This window comes from Mastomys coucha, unplaced genomic scaffold (genome assembly GCF_008632895.1).
Source record: "Mastomys coucha isolate ucsf_1 unplaced genomic scaffold, UCSF_Mcou_1 pScaffold22, whole genome shotgun sequence".
Taxonomy (NCBI): Eukaryota; Metazoa; Chordata; class Mammalia; order Rodentia; family Muridae; genus Mastomys; species Mastomys coucha.
The window spans coordinates 208,908,472-208,924,604 of NW_022196905.1; the positions used below are offsets into that span (position 1 = coordinate 208,908,472).

A 16,133-nucleotide genomic window follows, 5' to 3' on the forward strand; every position below is an offset into this window, starting at 1 on the left:
CAAGCAAAGAGGATGATATCCCTACCCAGAGAACAGAGAGCCTCCCTGTGGTCCTACCAGGCTTTGAGAGATTGCAGTGGGGGACAGAGGGAGGGAGACAGAGAGCATGAGAGCACCAGTCAGCTAGCCTACTGCCCGCCTATCCCTAGAAGGTCTCATGGTTCCTAATGACAGTGCCAACTGAGGCACAGGCCCAGCCTCTGAGGTTTTTTGTCCTTCCTTCCTTCCTTCCTTTTCTTTCTTTGACAAGTTCTCTCACAGCTGCTAAGAGCACTTGTTGCCCTTGCAGAGAACAAGGTTCAGTTCCTAGTACTGCCATGGTGGTTCATATCCAGGGTATCCAGCACAGGCTTATCTTGGGAATACTAGGCACACACATGGTACATAGATACACATGCAGCCAAAACACTCATACCATAAAAATCTAAAATAAATAAATAAACATCAATAGCCAGCAAAAAAGGTAGGACTTCATTATGTAGTCCTGTCCTGGTTATCCTGGAACTTACTATGTAGTGGGTGGCCTCAACTCACGCCTCTGCCTCCCAGTTGCTGGGATAAAAGGCGTGCGCCACCACTGCCCGGCGGCCTTTTTTATACTAAGACTTTTAGATCTGACTTTTATTCATATGCCTGTGGGCCTGTATGAGTTCATGTGCATCTTGTGATTGCAGAAGCTTTTGGGTGTCAGAGACTTGATATGGATATTGGGCACTGGATCCAGGTTTTCTGCAAGAGCAGTTAGTGCTCTTAACTGCTGAGCCACCTCTCCAGCACTGGATCTTTTTAGTAATGAAAAACACATGGGAAATTGTGGCATAGCCCTCACCCTCATCTCTACCTCATAGGAATCCATTGCTGGCAAGTAGTGCCTGAGAGTCCTGTGGTCATCTTGTCCTCAGCAGTGTGTAGCATTGTTTGGGATAGATCATAGCCTCTCTCATTGGACACTTTTCTGTTTGAGAAGGGATTCTCTTCATACCCAGAGGGATCCTATAGATCTATGGTTGAGTTCAGTTTCTGAGACATCATGTAGCCAGGAACCCATTTTATACTTAGAAACCAATACTTTGGAAGATAAGTCTGGAGTGTGGAGCCTCCTGTGCCCCAGCCCACCTGCCCATTTGTGTAGCAACACTGCTCCTCAGGGATCACAATTTCTTCGCCTTGTCATACCCACGGGATTGGTTTTGTTTTTTTGGAGGGGGAGGGTGGTATTAAACCTGGGTTCTCATGAATGTTCAACAAGTGCTCTACCATAAAGGAAACCTCATTTGGCTTTTCTTTTTGAGATAAGACTTAGTTTCCCAATTGGCTCTTGAACTCACTCTGTCTCCCATGCTGGTCTTGAACTTAGTCCTTTTGCCACAGTTTTCTGAATAGCTGGGATTATAGGTCTTCAACCCCAGGCCCTGTCCACATGTGGGATCTTAGAAGGGGGCCATGTGTACCCCAGCACATTGTCCAGCTTACCCCAGTAGGTGGAAATCCAGGCACAGGGAAGCCGCACAGCCTAGTTAGACCTTGTTACTGAAAGACTTTAAAGCTGACTGCAACCTTTGTCAGGGGAAGAAATACTATTTATGTCCTTTACCCTCAGGTCCTCAGGTCCAGTTAAGAAAGACTGTGATTGGACTGGAGAGATGGCTCAGTGGTTAGAAGCACTGGCTGCTCTGCCAGAGGTACTGAGTTCAATTCCCAGCAACCACTTGGTGGCTCACGATCTTCTATAATGGGATCCAATGCCCTCTTCTGGTGTGTCTGAAGACAGCTACAGTATACTCATACACACACACACACACATACATATAAAATAATTCTTTAAAAGAAAGGCTATGATCTGGAATGTAGAGGCTGGAATCTCACCTAGGAACTGACCTGCCTTCTACTCTGGATGTGGTGTGCAGAGGCATGTCCAGCACGAGCTGCCACCTGCCAAGCCCAGACTTATCTTCTTCCAGCTAGGAACCCTGGTCTAGAAGTGGCACTCGATGATGCTTAGAGGTCTAGGATGTGTGTGCTGTTTGTATAATGGCGGTGTGCCCACAAAAGTGCCATATGCAGATCTCCAGTGTGTTTTCTTTTTTCCAACCCCAGATTCAGCCCCCAGTGCCCCTCCCAGCATGCCAACACCCAGCTCCTTGAAGAGACCCCTCCTGCTCAGCAAGCGAACAGGCCTGGGGCTGGGTAGCCCAATGGGCCCTGTGAAGAATTACTCACATGCCAAGCAGCTACCTGTTGCACACCGCCCGAGTGTCTTCCAGTCCCCTGATGATGATGAGGAGGAGGACTATGAACAGTGGCTGGAAATCAAAGGTAAGTTGTAGAGCCGCCATGCCTTGTTCTACCCACCATCATGCCAGCTGTGCCTAGAACCTGGGACAAAGTGCTGTGGCTGGGTCAGCAGCTCACATTTGCCTAGGTGAAACTCTGAAGTTGGGGCAGAGTAAGCCACCATGGCAAGTTTTGGAGCAGCCCTTCTGAGAACAGTGCCTGCTGTCCCAGTCCATCCTAGAAGACTTTCCTGGACAGTGCTTCATGTAAACTGAGGCAAGAGCTGCTTTGGCTGTCTCCACATTTTGGGCCAGGGGTTTGGAATGTGAAAATTGGAAGATGCACTCCAACATAGGGGGTTGGTCTCTGGTCTCGGACTGACAGTGCTGAGGCTCATCTAGTAACCCATTCCATGTCATTAAGAACAAGGCCCTGTGACATACAGCAAGACCCTATGGAGAATTGACTGTGCATCCTGACACAGAGGACAGAGTGATCATTAGCTATGTCATGTCAACCTGTTCTGAATGAGGGTCCTCAGAGTAGGTTGGAGGGCACTTCTTAGGTGTTCTGTCCTTTCTCATGGCTCTGCTCATGCACTACAAGGGGCCTCCTGGCTCATCTTAAGGCCTTAGCACCTTTTTGGGACATTGATTGAAATGGCCTAAAACACACCTGCTTCTGTACATGCTAATCAGGTAGTATTCTAACTATGCAAGTGGGAGGAAGATGAATCTGGAAGAAAATCCAGCACAAAATGCCCCAGGACTCACTGGACCCTCACTGGTCATATGTGCCTTTATACTCTTTATCCCATTACTATGCTTCCTGGCAATCAAACAACAAGGAATATAAGATTAGCTATAGGCTCAACATCTGCCCTAATGGCCAGACACCAGCTGACCGTGAGCTATTTTCCTTGTGATTCTCATAAAAGGACATTATCCATTACTGTGACTGACAGACTCGGCCTTAGGACTAGGCAAAGAGAACTACAAAAGCAAGTCCCACCTGCCTCATACAGGCAGCTTATCCTCCTGTAAAGAGATATCTTGGGCTGGGGATGCGGCTCAGCTGGTACAGTACTTGTCTAGCAGGTACAAAATCCTGGATCCCATTCTCAGAACAGCATAACGCATGGTGGTAAAAGTCTGTTATTGCAGTACTCAGAAGGTTGAAGCAAGAGGATGGGGAATTTAGGCTAACCTTAAACTAGTCCAGGTATGGATATGTGTCTCAAAACAAAACAAAACAAACAAAAATTTAACATTATATCTATGAGGTAGAGCTTGAGCTTGAGTGGTTGTCCTGGTGCCCAGAGCTGCCAGCATAGTTTCCCAGCACAAACAGACCATTTGCCAAACCGCTGGCTGTAAGTGTATGGGGGTGCAAGAGATTACAGGAGATTATCCTAGAGTGCTGTATGGCAGGGTCAAGGAGGAGTCCAGCAGAAATATCTGGGATTATGTCCAGAGTACTTGGGAGCCAGCTTCAAGATAGTGAAATGAAGTCCATCCAGCCTTCAGATCAGGGTGTGTAATCTTTTTTTTTTTTTTTTGGTTTTTCGAGACAGGGTTTCTCTGTATAGCCCTGGCTGTCCTGGAACTCACTCTGTAGACCAGGCTGGCCTTGAACTCAGAAATCCGCCTGCCTCTGCCTCCCCAGTGCTGGGATTAAAGGCGTGCGCCACCACCGTCTGGCTATGTGTAATCATTTTTAAAGGAGATGTTGTTAGAGCTGGAAAGATAGCTCAGTCAGGAAAGTACTTGGCTTTCTCACGGCTCCTAAGCATGGGGACCTGCTTGGTTTGAGTGCAAATCCCACATTGAAGAGCAAAAGAAAATACTGGATGTGGTGACATTGCTATAATCACAATGCTGGCGCTGTAGAGACAGGTAGGGCTTACCAGCCAGCCAGCTTAGTATACTTGACAAATTCCAGGGGAGACACTAAATCAGAAATTAAAATTTAAAAAAGAAAATAAAAAAGTTGGGGAGATGGTTCAACAATTAAAAGCACTTGCTGCTCTTTCAGAGAACCGAGTTTGGTTCCTAGTGCCCACATGATGACTCAAAACCATTTGCAGCCACCATTTACATAGCACATAGACATGCACACTGACAAAACACTCAAAAACAAACTAAATCTTTTAAAAAGACAAAAGGAAAGAAAAAAGGTTGAAGAACTACTTTGGCCTCATCTTCACATGCGCACACATACATTTGCATATACGTACAAAAGAAGTCACCATCTTTTAAAAGCACCTGGGCATGGTGGCTTACACCTTTAACTCCAGCACTCTGGAGACAGGTAGAGTTCAAGGCCATCCTTATTTCCAAGTCTTTCCAGGATTTCCAGGACTACACTGAGAAACAAAATAAAATCCCTGAGTGGAAGGGGGAGACCTAGAATGAAAAGGAACCAATGCATTATGCTGAAAACTAGCAAATTCAAAAGAAAGCAAAAAACTGTAGAGCTAGCAAGGTTGTTTAATGGTTTGAGTACCAGCTGCTCTTAAAAAGGATGTGGGTTCGGTTCAAAGGACCTACATGGTATCTCACACCCTTAACTCCAGTTTCAGGGGATCCAACACCCTTTTTTTTTTGGCTTCTATTGTCACCGTATACACTTAGAAAAGCTTAAAGATAATTTTTGTAAAGGACATTAAGCCACACATACACACACATACAGAGACAGACAGACAGACAGACAGAACACACACCCACACACACACCCACACACACACTTCCCAGCGGCCCTTGAAGATGGCTTACCTAACTGCTAGAGGCCCTGACACCTGTCACCTGCCAGATTATCTGATTGTGGAGACCAAGCACACCTCCACAGAGCTGTGTGTATGGGTAGTCAGCAGCCTCCTGCTTCTCCCAGTCCTCTCCTCTGTCATTGCGGTCTATAGAGAGATTGTACCTAGTGACTGTTGGGTGTGTGAGTTGGAGCCCTGTACTGACAGCCTCCTTAAAGTTTCACCCCCAGAGGGAGCCGAGACTCGGAGAGTGATAGAGAAGCTGGCCCGTTTTGTGGCAGAAGGAGGCCCTGAGCTAGAGAAAGTAGCTATGGAGGACTACAAGGATAACCCGGCCTTCACGTGAGTACTGCTGGGGCAGTGCCATGCTGCTCACATTTGTGGTCATACATATAATTGTGGAAACTAGACCCAGCCTGGGCCAGGGACCTCCCTGTCTGTGGAGCTCTGGCTAAAGCTCAGGGCCTCTTGTGTGCTAAGCAAGGACTCTAATGTTGAGCCACATCCCGGCCCCAAAGGAGGATATTTCTGTAATTCGGGAGGAAGTGCTGGGGTTAGACTCCAGGGTCTCACTCTGCTGCTTGTGCACCCAGCCTTAGGCACTTTCTGAATGCCCTGCTTATTAGGGCTCTGCAGTGAAGCCTCAGCTTCACCTACCACTGAAACTCATTTCCAATGTCCAAATCTTCTTTCCAGATTTTTACATGATAAGAATAGCAGGGAATTCCTGTACTACAGAAAGAAGGTAGCTGAGATCAGGAAAGAAGCCCAAAAGCCACAGGCAGCCACCCAGAAAGGTAAGTGGTCATAGGAAGGCAGGGAACACTGTGGTATGTGGGCAGCCAAAGCCTATGCTCTCATGGGCAGTGGGAGTTTCCCTGTGGGTACACCAATATACCCCCCAGGGCCTAACTGTATTCTGAACATCAGGCTTGGCTCTAAGGTGTAGGGTTGTGGCATGTCAGGAGCCCCATGGGGGCTGGGGTTCTGTACAGATGCTCATTCAAACATGGGAATGGGCCTAGGGAACATTTGCTTGTCATTCTGACAAGATTTAGTCATCTTTAGCTCCATATGTGCCCAGGGCAGGTGTGGTACCTGAGGCCAAGAGGGTGGGCTACGGATAAACAGCAGGAGGTGGATATGATGGGTCTGTGGGTCAGGGGCTCTGATGGGCAACAGGAGTCTGACACGTGAAACATAATTGAATCACTTCACACTTCTGCTTTGTCCTCCCCAGGAAAAGAGGGTGAGCCCCCCAGTGCCATGTACTTTTGAGGTGGGGCGGGTGGGGTGGGATTGTATAGTTGTGATATTTCTCTGGCTTTGGTCCCAATAGTAATCTGATTCCTGTTTGCCTGTCTCTCTTTGCACCGTTCTTAAGCCAAGCCCCGCTCACTTCCGAGGGGCTTTTAGCAGGAATTAGGCTGTTGGGTGTGGTGAGTTGAGCTCAGTACTGACAGCCTGCTTAAAGTTTCACCCCCAGAGGACGAAGAAGCCAAGAACCTTGCAGAAAAGTTGGCCAGGTTCATAGCAGACGGGGGTCCTGAAGTGGAGACCATCGCCCTCCAGAACAACCGTGAGAATCAGGCCTTCAGGTAAGGCTCTGGGTGCAAATATGGACAGTGGACTGGAGGGAGCAAAGGTTTGTTTTGACTCAGTTTTGGATGCTGTCCTCTCTTGTGACTGGGAAAGCAGAATGGTTTATGGTGTCTTCACGGCAAGGAAGCAGAGCACACCTGGATCAGGGGCCAGATCACAGCCGAAGGCACCCTGAAGGCTCCCTCCAGGGTGTCACCATAACTTAAGTTAGCTTGTAGGAGATATTTCACATTCAGCTCACCTAAGCCGTGGCTTATGCAGAAGAAAGTACAGGACAGGGACTCTAACCTAGGAGTTTCTTTTTTTCTTTTTTCTTATTAAGAGACAGGGTCTCACTATGTAGCCGTGGCTGTCCTAGAACTAGCTCTGTAGACCAAGCTGGCCTGGAACTCTAGATGATCCTACCTCTGCCTCCCAAGTGCTACCACACTGGGCTAGCCTGGGAGTTTCTGACTCCAGAGCTCATGAATGTGTTTCTGTAGTGGTATCTGAACAGACACTGGATTTTTAGGTCTCTTTCTCCTATGTGTCTTACATAGCAATTACTTTGTTGCCTGGCAGTTGCTGGCTGGGGGCAGGCTGGACTCATGGCTCATAAAAGGGTTTATGTTGTCTTGGGATGTCTTTTATGATGAGGGAGCATAGGGATCAGGAGTCTTCAGGTGTGAGGAGAGGGGATGCATCCTGTGTTCTGATCCCAAAGAGGCCTAGATCACTTTCAGACCCACCTATGAGGTAATCCTGAAGTTCAGACTCATTCTGCCATCTGCTCTGTGGTCTAGAGGGCAGTATGCTGTGGGACTGAAGGGGTCATCAGAGTCTAACTGTAGTGAGAACTACCTGCAACTCCTACTTCTCCTACATTAGTCTGTTGAATCTGGTATGACAGCTGTGTGCTACCAACACAGCCCAATAGACCCCGTTAAGTTATCTAATTGAGCTCACTTAAAGAAGAACTCTTGATTTTCATGTTCAGTTTGCTATAGAGGTCTGTCTGGCACAGACAGTTGAGAAGAGTGATGGGATTGTTCTGTGATCTCCTGACTCTCAGGAGGTCAAGGTCTAGCCCCATCCAGCCTGTTACTGACCTAAGCCTCCTGCCTGGCCCTTTGTCTGCATGGAGGGTCTGGCAGTAGATGCCTAGCCTTAGAACAAGCTGTCATTGACGATGAGCCAACCTGGGATGCAGGAAGGCTGACAAAAAGGTGGCTGACAGAAAACTATTCCCACACTCATCCTCATGACTCACTAGGTTGGGGAAGGAAATGGGGCATTTGTTTTCTGGCCCACACAGCATGAGTTCACATGAAATGGACAGCTCAGCCTTACTTGCTGAGGTAATTTTATTTCCTATTGTTGTGAAAAAGTTGCCTGACAAAAGCAACTTAGGGGAAAGGGGTTTATCTGGGCTCTCAGAGGAGAAAGGCAGCAGTAACTTACAGTAGCTAGTCACAGCCAGTCAAGAAGAGAACAGTAAATGTGCTCAGCATACTTCCTCCAGGCTGTTATAGAGTGTTATAGAGTGTTATAACCATTCCTCTGTGCAGGGAATGGTTCCTCCCACAGGAAGCAGCTCTTCATCCAACCAATGTAGTCAAAGCGACTCTCAGACATGTCCACAGTCCCCCATTGAGATACTCTTCCCAAATGATTCTAGACTGTGTCAAGTTGACATTGAAAACTAACCATCTTGGGATTACATATGAGGTAGCCATAAAGCCCGGGCTTGCCATGTAGACATGTTGCTGGTAACTCCTCTGTGTATTCCAGTCCACCTGTCTTAGCATTCCTGTCTTAGAAGGTGTGCCCATCACTCCTGGTCCCTTGGATACCCCAGTTAAATGCTTTGTGAGTTGGATGTTGTGGTTTATTCCCAGAGGAGAGGCAGATGGATTTGTGAGTTTAAGGCCAGCCAGGGCTACATAGTGAAACCTTATCTCAAAACACACAACAACAAAAAGAAAAAAAAACCCTTTGTAACCACAAATCAGAAAGCCAGATTCAGTTCTGGCATACTAAGTTCTTTTTTTGGTTTGGTTTGGTTTGATTTTTTTTTTTTTAGACAAGGTTTTTCTGTGTAGCCCTGGCTGTCCTGAAACTAACTCTGTATGTAGACCAGGCTGGCCTCCAAGTCAGAAATCCTCCTGCTCTGCCTTCCCAAGTGTTGGGATTAAAGGCATGTACCGCCACTGCCCGGCTTGATTGGTTTCTTATTCTGCAGTCCATGGTAAAAATACCAGAAGATGGGAGCTTACTTTTAGTTTACTTTAGTAGGTTTTTTGGTTTAGTTTTATGGGGGGGGTGGGGGGGGTTGTTTTCGTCTTTCAAGACAGGGTTTCTTTATGTAGCCCTAGTTGGTTGGCCTAGAACTCACACCTGCCTCTACCTTCAAGCAAGTGCTGGGATTAAAGGCATGAGCCTAGGATGGGTAGGTGGGTGTACATGTGTCTCACTATGCAGTTCTGGCTTGTCTAGAAACACTGACCTTGGATTTAAAAATCCTTCTATGTTTGCCTCCCAAATTAGAGAATTAAAGGCTATAGCTTTGTCTCTTACTTTTTTTAAAAAAAAAAAAATCTTTTTATTTTATATTTTATTAGTTTTAACACTCCCTGCATGCATATACGTGTAACATGTGATGGAGGCCAGAAGAAGAGGATGTCAGAGCCTGAGGAATGATACTGCTGTGAGCTGCCATGTGGATGCTGGGAACCAAACCCTAGACTTACGTAAGAGCAACCAGTGCTCTTAACCCTGGAGTCATCTTTCCAACCCCCTTGTCTCTTTTACAAGTGGCCTTTTTGGTCATGCTTATATACTATGGCTCAGGAATACAAAGGAGACACCACCATCTCCTACTCTTTCTGTCCTGCCCCTTCCAAATGGCAGATATTAGCAGGTTTCTTCTAGCTGTCTCAGAGGGCTTTTAGGGGTCTTTGCTTATACGGGAGAGATCCACAGTATCTGATCCTGTGCTGTCATCTTCTGCATCCTCTGGTGCCCCACCAAGCATTTTGTGAGCTACATGGCGAAACTATTCAAAGGCAACCTACCTCTGCTATGTGTGTGCAGACTATAATAATTATTCCCTGAATAGCACAGAGTAACTCTGTTGCTGTTGTGTCAGACATTCTGAGTCATTTGCAGCTCATTTTTTCCCTCAGGAAGGTGTATGGGCTCTGTTTAAATTACACCATTTTATAGGAGAGACAGCACCTGAGCACAAGAGAGTTAGATAGTATCAGGCTTCAGGCAGGCCCTGGGTGACCGAAGGTACAACTCTGCTGGGACCAGCCTCCAGGTCCATGGGTACAGGTCTGCTCCTCAATCCAGGATTTTTCTTGGTATTTGCCACATGAAATTGGGAACACTGGGCCAAGTTACTCCATTCTACCCTGTAAGAGAAACAGGGAGTGGAGAAGAGCTGGCATCTTTGTCACTCAGTTCTACTGTATTCCCAGCTGCCTCAGGACAAAGGTGAGCTTTCTGCCTACAGTTTCTAGGGGAAGAGTGCTTCTGCCTCCAAGCCACTTACTCTAAGGTGGGGCTGGAGCCCCAACCTGTGTCCTTCATTGTCAACCTGTGGGGATTCACTGGAGATATTTGAAAGAGGGGTATCCAAGATCTATGTACAGTTACCAAGGATTTTCTGATGTAAGGTCATTGCTGTGTTGGAGGCTCTGAGGGTGCCTGTCACATCCCCAGCAGGAACCTCGATGACTGATGGCACCTAAATAGGTGGCCAGGCTTGCAGTAGCCTCTGGGTGAGCCTGACTAAACAGTGATGCTTACAACCCTGAGTGCATATCTGTTCTGACCCCAGTAGCAGGTCCAGGTCTCATCCTAGCTATGGTGTCCCCCATTTATTTTTTATTTTTTATTTTTTTGCAGTTTTCTCTATGATTCCAACAGCCAAGGGTACAGATACTACAGGCAAAAGCTGGAGGAGTTCCGGAAAGCCAAGGCGGGCTCCACAGGCTCCCTCCCTGCTCCTTCTCCCAACCTCAGCCTGCGGCGAAAGTCTGCCCCAGAAGCCCTGTCAGGGGCTGTGCCCCCCATCACTGCCTGCCCCACTCCAGTGGCCCCAGCGCCTGCTGTCAACCCCACTTCATCCATCCCTGGGAAGCCTACCGCCACAGCCGCTGTGAAGAGGAAGCGGAAGAGCCGGTGGGGGCCTGAAGAAGAAAAAGTGGAGCTTCCACCTGCTGAACTGGCACAGAGGGACATAGATGCCTCACCTTCACCTCTGTCAGGTGGGGGCCCTTTATTGGTGGTCCTGGGGGTTATTTGAGAGCATGGGCCACCTTTTACTCCCTTCTCTGGCTGGGTACTCTGGACTATTTGTGTATAGACACCTGTGCAACTGGAACTGGCCCTCAGTCTCTAGTGGGGATTGGATCTAGGATCACGCCAACACCAAAGCCTGTGACTATCCATGGCCCTTTTATACAGGTACATACTCAGAGCCAAGCTTGGTGGCATAGCCATTTATCCCAGAAAGCAATATCAGGGGAATTGAAAGTTCCAGGCCAGTCCTGTCTCAAAACATACACATACACACATGTCCATCCTAGTAGGTGTGAAACAGTCTCATTGTAGTTTTTGGTTTGGTGGGCAATGTTTTGAGAGTCTCATGTAACTGAGGATGACCAGATCCCCAACCCTCTACCTCCATGATCCTGGGATGGTATGTTCTTCCGTTCTTGGCAAAGTGTAGTAAGTAGCATTTTACTCCAGAAGGTGTGTATGGTGGGCAAGGAAATAAGGTTAAGGGTTATAGTGTGCTGGACATGATAACACACAGTTTAATCCCAGCATTCAGGAGGCAGGGGCAGGTTAATCTTTTGAGTTTGGGGCCAGTTCTGTCTACATAGTAAGCTCTAGGCTAGCCAGGTCGGCATATTGAAGATGCCTCCCCAAACAACAAGAACATCAGAGGACAGATGATACATTGCTTTTGATACAGTGTCAAACCGGGGGCCTTGAGCATGCTAGGCAGGCTTGATACAGTGCAGCTTCTGAGTTTTCAGGCGACAGGTCTGCATGTATATCTGTGAGCTACATATATGTGTTGCTCACAGAGGCCAGAAGAAGGTAGCCTGTCCCCTGGGACTGGAGTTATAGGTGGTTGTGAGCTTCCATGTGGGAGCTAGGAATCAAGCCCAGGTCCTCTGGAAGAGCAGCCAGTGCTCTTAAGCACTGAGGCATATTTCCAGTTCTCTAGTCTCTTTTGAGGCAGAGTCTTATATAACCAAAGCTGTTTTCAAATTTCTACTATGTGACTGAGACTGACTGAAACTTCTGATCCTCCTGCTTCCACCTCCCGGTGCTGAGATGATATGTGTCCCACTATGGCTGGATTGGGTTTCCATGAACAGCTGTCTCTTGCAGGTGGCAGGTCTGATATCTGTCTGGAGTTGGACCCATTTGTCTTCTTAACTTCACTCTGGTTAGGATCTGTGTATCACCATATGACTTAAGAAAACACAAACAGGCATCTTCTCTCTTTTTTTTTTTTTCCTTTTTTTTTTTTTTTTTTTTTTTGTTTTTTTTTTTTGTTTTTTCGAGACAGGGTTTCTCTGTATAGCCCTGGCTGTCCTGGAACTCACTCTGTAGACCAGGCTGGCCTCAAACTCAGAAATCCGCCTGCCTCTGCCTCCCAAGTGCTGGGATTAAAGGTGTGCGCCACCACCACCCAGCCAGGCATCTTCTCTCGCTCCTCAGTTTTCCAGGAAAGCTTTCAGTCTTTTTGCCACTAGGCTTTTTGTTTTATATATCTGTGTGCTCTCTGGATCGAGTCCTCTCCACCATGCTGAACAAGTCCACTGCCACCACTCTAGCCTCAGCTCTTGGTGATGTTTTATGTAGTTGCTGTACCCATTGTTAGAAATGCCATTTTCAGGGTTGTGGTATGGCTCAGCAGTGAAAGCTGTCTTGTCAGTCATTACAGGTCCTGGGCTCCCCCCACAGCTGCTGGTGTAAAAGTAGCACATTACACTCTCTAACCTGCAGGATGCTCTTTCCCCTTCAGTGCTGTCAACTTTTGCTTAATGTGTTTTGGAGGCTTTTTAAAATGTGTATGAGTCCACAGTTCCCTCTTCTTAAATAACATACATAAAACCAGCCAGTACAGCTCCACAGGAAAGGTGGTTTCTGCACCATATGCATGATTGACACATTCAAAGCCTAGAAGAAGGTGGCATCAGATCCCCTGGAGCTGGAGTTACAGTTGGTTGTGACCACCATGTAGATGGTGGGAAATGAACCCCATGTTCTCTGGAAGAGCACCTACCACCCATTGCTGAGCCATCTCCATCCCAGTCGATTTGTTGGTGGTGATCTTTTCAGTCAGTGAATTAGGGTCTCATTGTACAGCTTGGAAGCCACTAGGTAAACTAGGCTGACCTTGAACTCAAGATCAGTCTGCTTCTGCCTCCCAAATGCTAGGATTAAAGGTGTGTTCCGCCATGTGTATGCTAGAAGCGTGTCTGTTTCTGTCTTGTCTGTCTGTGTGTATGGTTTGCAGTCAGCCTCTGTTCCAGGTCACACAGGTGGTCCTAGTCTCTGTCCTAGGCAAGCACATGGCTTACGTCCTCATCATAGAATATTCAGGAAATATTCAGATAAGGAGCTACCATAGCTAGCACAGTCACCTTTGACCTTTACTCTTCACAGCAGTTTGAGGGACAGCCAGCATATCTCTTATTTCTTGCCACAAGCTCACATGGGTATGGGATGGTCTTCTGTCATCTAAGCTGAGAGTCAATGACTGAGGAACTTTGCCTGCCATCTGGCTCATCCTCCTACCCACCACCATCCCCCTTCCCAGTCATTCACATTAGTAAGAAAATGGCCCCTGTCTTAGTTAAGGTTACTATTGCTATGATGAAACACCATCAACAAAAGCAAGTTGTGGAAGAAAGAATTTATTTGGCTAATACTTTCACATCATTGTTCATCAGTGAAGGAAGTCAGAACAGGAACTCCAACAGGGCAGGAACCTGGAGGCAGGAGCTGATGCAGAGGCCACAGAGGGGTGCTGCTTACTGGCTTCTCTGTGTGGCTTGCTTTACTTTTTTGCAGGACCCAGGACCACCAACCCAGGGATGGCACCGTCTGTGATGGGCTAAACCCTCCCCCATCAATCACTAATTAAGAAAATACTCTATTGGTTTGTGAACAGCCAGATCTTATAGAGGCATTTTCTCAGTCAACGTTCTTTCTTCTCAAATAACTACATAAGACCAGCCAGGATAGCTCCACAGGAAAGCGTATTCTCCTGGGGCCTGTGGGTGCGCATCCTGGCTAGCTCTGAGGGCCAGTCATCTCTAGCCCTACCCTGAGAGGGCTTTTTAACCAAGGAGAAAAGCTCCTGAGCTTGATAGTGCCAGTTGGGGGCTAAGAAACAGCCTGCCCCTTACGGCTGGGTGCTTCTGCTGGCCACAGAAAATCCAGAGCCCTGAAGACGAGGGCACCAAAGCTGTTGTCCAGAGTAGCAGCACAGGCCCCAGACAGTGGGCCAAGGTTTACATCCCAATGGTTTCTGTGTTGTCTTTGTCTGAGAGCACTCACTGCCTGTCTGGTTGAGTGGCAAAAAAAAGGTCCCTTCTTCTCAGCCTCATGGGTTCCCACACCCATGTGTGCTCCTGCAGCTTCTCAAGCAAAGATCAGGGGTACACTGGGAGCCTAGGAAAGCCTGGGGCTTCATGTATGCGGGCCAAACACTGTTCCCCCTGAACCTCATCCATCCCTAGTGGGCAATTCTGAAGGGCAGTACCCCAGCCCTAGGACTTGAACTCAGCCCTTTCCTAGAGCACTCTGTGTAAGCATGTAAAGATCTGGCTTCCCTTCCCAGAGGTGTTTGGTGGCTTCCGTCAACCAGACAGGCTATCACAGCACTTTCCTCATGGTTCAGTGCAGCTCTGCCCCAAGTTCAAAAGATAATGCAAAATTTAAATGTCAGTAGCTTTGAGGATAGCTGGTTATCTTCCCCGAGGGAGCCACTTGGTAGAGTCTTATGTCAGACTAAATCCAATGGGCATCTACACCAGATAGCATGTGCATGGCTCATGGGCATGTACATAACTCAGCTCCTTTATGTTGCTTTGCTAGGCCTCTGTCCTGTCATCATTAGCGTGTGGTGTTGAGTGAGGACTTGGGGCAGGGATATGGGGCCCTCTCTGATCCTTAGCCACATCTGTGTGTGGCTAAGGGGTTGTGAAGCGTCCTTGGAGGCGTTCTAAAGATGTGAATAACCAGAGCACATGAGGACGTCCACAGGAGAGTTTCCTGCATGGGGTGCCATGGGGGGAGTGCCACTTTCTTAATGTCCTGTCCTCTGTTTTCTGGTTCTAGTTCAGGATCTCAAGGGGCTTGGCTATGAGAAGGGGAAACCTGTGGGCCTGGTGGGTGTCACAGAGCTGTCTGATGCACAAAAGAAGCAGCTGAAGGAGCAGCAGGAGGTAAGGCCATAGGTGGATGACTCAGCTCTGCCCAAAGATGAAGGGTCACATGAGTATCGATGTATGAGTGCTATCTGAGGAGTCCCTGACAGGCAAGTCCCCAGGACCTATAGACTGTTCCTAAAGAGAGGTCTCCCATTTGCTCTCCCCTTCCCCAGCTTCCTCCAGTGTCTGGGTATTCTCCTTTTTTTTGCTCTGGGACCCTGATGATCTGAGACATTGATGTCAGACCTCACCATTAAGATTAAGTGGGATCAGAGCCCCTAGCCCCACCTTGCCATAGGCCTGCAGCCTGATATCAGCTACTGTCCTTGTTCTGTGACTGAGAGTCCCTATCCATGCTGGGACATGGATGTGACAGGCTGCTGCATTTCTTCCCCTGCCCTGCTCTTCTGAGCAAGGAGATATTCTCAGTAAGCACTTGCCTGCCCACTCCACAGATGCAGCAGATGTATGACATGATTATGCAGCACAAGCGTGCCATGCAAGATATGCAGCTGCTGTGGGAGAAGGCGCTGCAGCAACACCAGCATGGCTATGACAGTGATGAGGAGGTAGACAGTGAACTGGGCACCTGGGAGCACCAGCTGCGACGCATGGAGATGGACAAGACACGGGGTAAGTGGGGCATGAAAGGAGGGTGAACCCCACTTACCTGCACCACTTGGCCGTGGCACACGGTTCAGAGGCTTCACCTCTGCCTCTCTCTCCTCAGTGAGGGGGGTGAATCTTCACAAGCAGTCCAGAAGTAGCACCATTACTATGGACTACGGCCTCATCCCTTACCACTCATCTTCCTCTCCTCTCTGAGCAGAGTGGGCAGAGCAGCTGACACAGATGGGTCGGGGCAAGCACTTCATCGGTGACTTTCTACCCCCTGATGAGCTGGAGAAGTTCATGGAGACCTTCAAGGCCCTGAAGGTGGGGAAGCTGATGGGCAGGCACTGACAGGAAGGGAATTAGCATAGTACAGTGTCTTCCAGCCAGAGGGAAATCACACTTTCAGAGCTGGGGCCCAGGGATAGCTTTTT

General features: G+C 48.0%; 1 protein-coding gene across 4 annotated transcripts in view; it reads left to right on the plus strand.

Annotated features, from left to right (window-relative positions):
- Sugp1 (SURP and G-patch domain containing 1) overlaps positions 1-16,133 on the plus strand; it is a 29,125-nt gene that overhangs the window by 11,609 nt on the left and 1,383 nt on the right. For all 4 annotated transcript variants that reach the window (XM_031340064.1, XM_031340065.1, XM_031340066.1 and 1 more), the window contains exons 5-12: positions 2,098-2,316; positions 5,257-5,380; positions 5,735-5,835; positions 6,513-6,636; positions 10,532-10,893; positions 14,996-15,102; positions 15,543-15,720; positions 15,917-16,023. In XM_031340064.1, the coding sequence (XP_031195924.1) occupies positions 2,098-2,316; positions 5,257-5,380; positions 5,735-5,835; positions 6,513-6,636; positions 10,532-10,893; positions 14,996-15,102; positions 15,543-15,720; positions 15,917-16,023 (1,322 nt within the window). The remainder of the gene's footprint in view (positions 1-2,097; positions 2,317-5,256; positions 5,381-5,734; positions 5,836-6,512; positions 6,637-10,531; positions 10,894-14,995; positions 15,103-15,542; positions 15,721-15,916; positions 16,024-16,133) is intronic.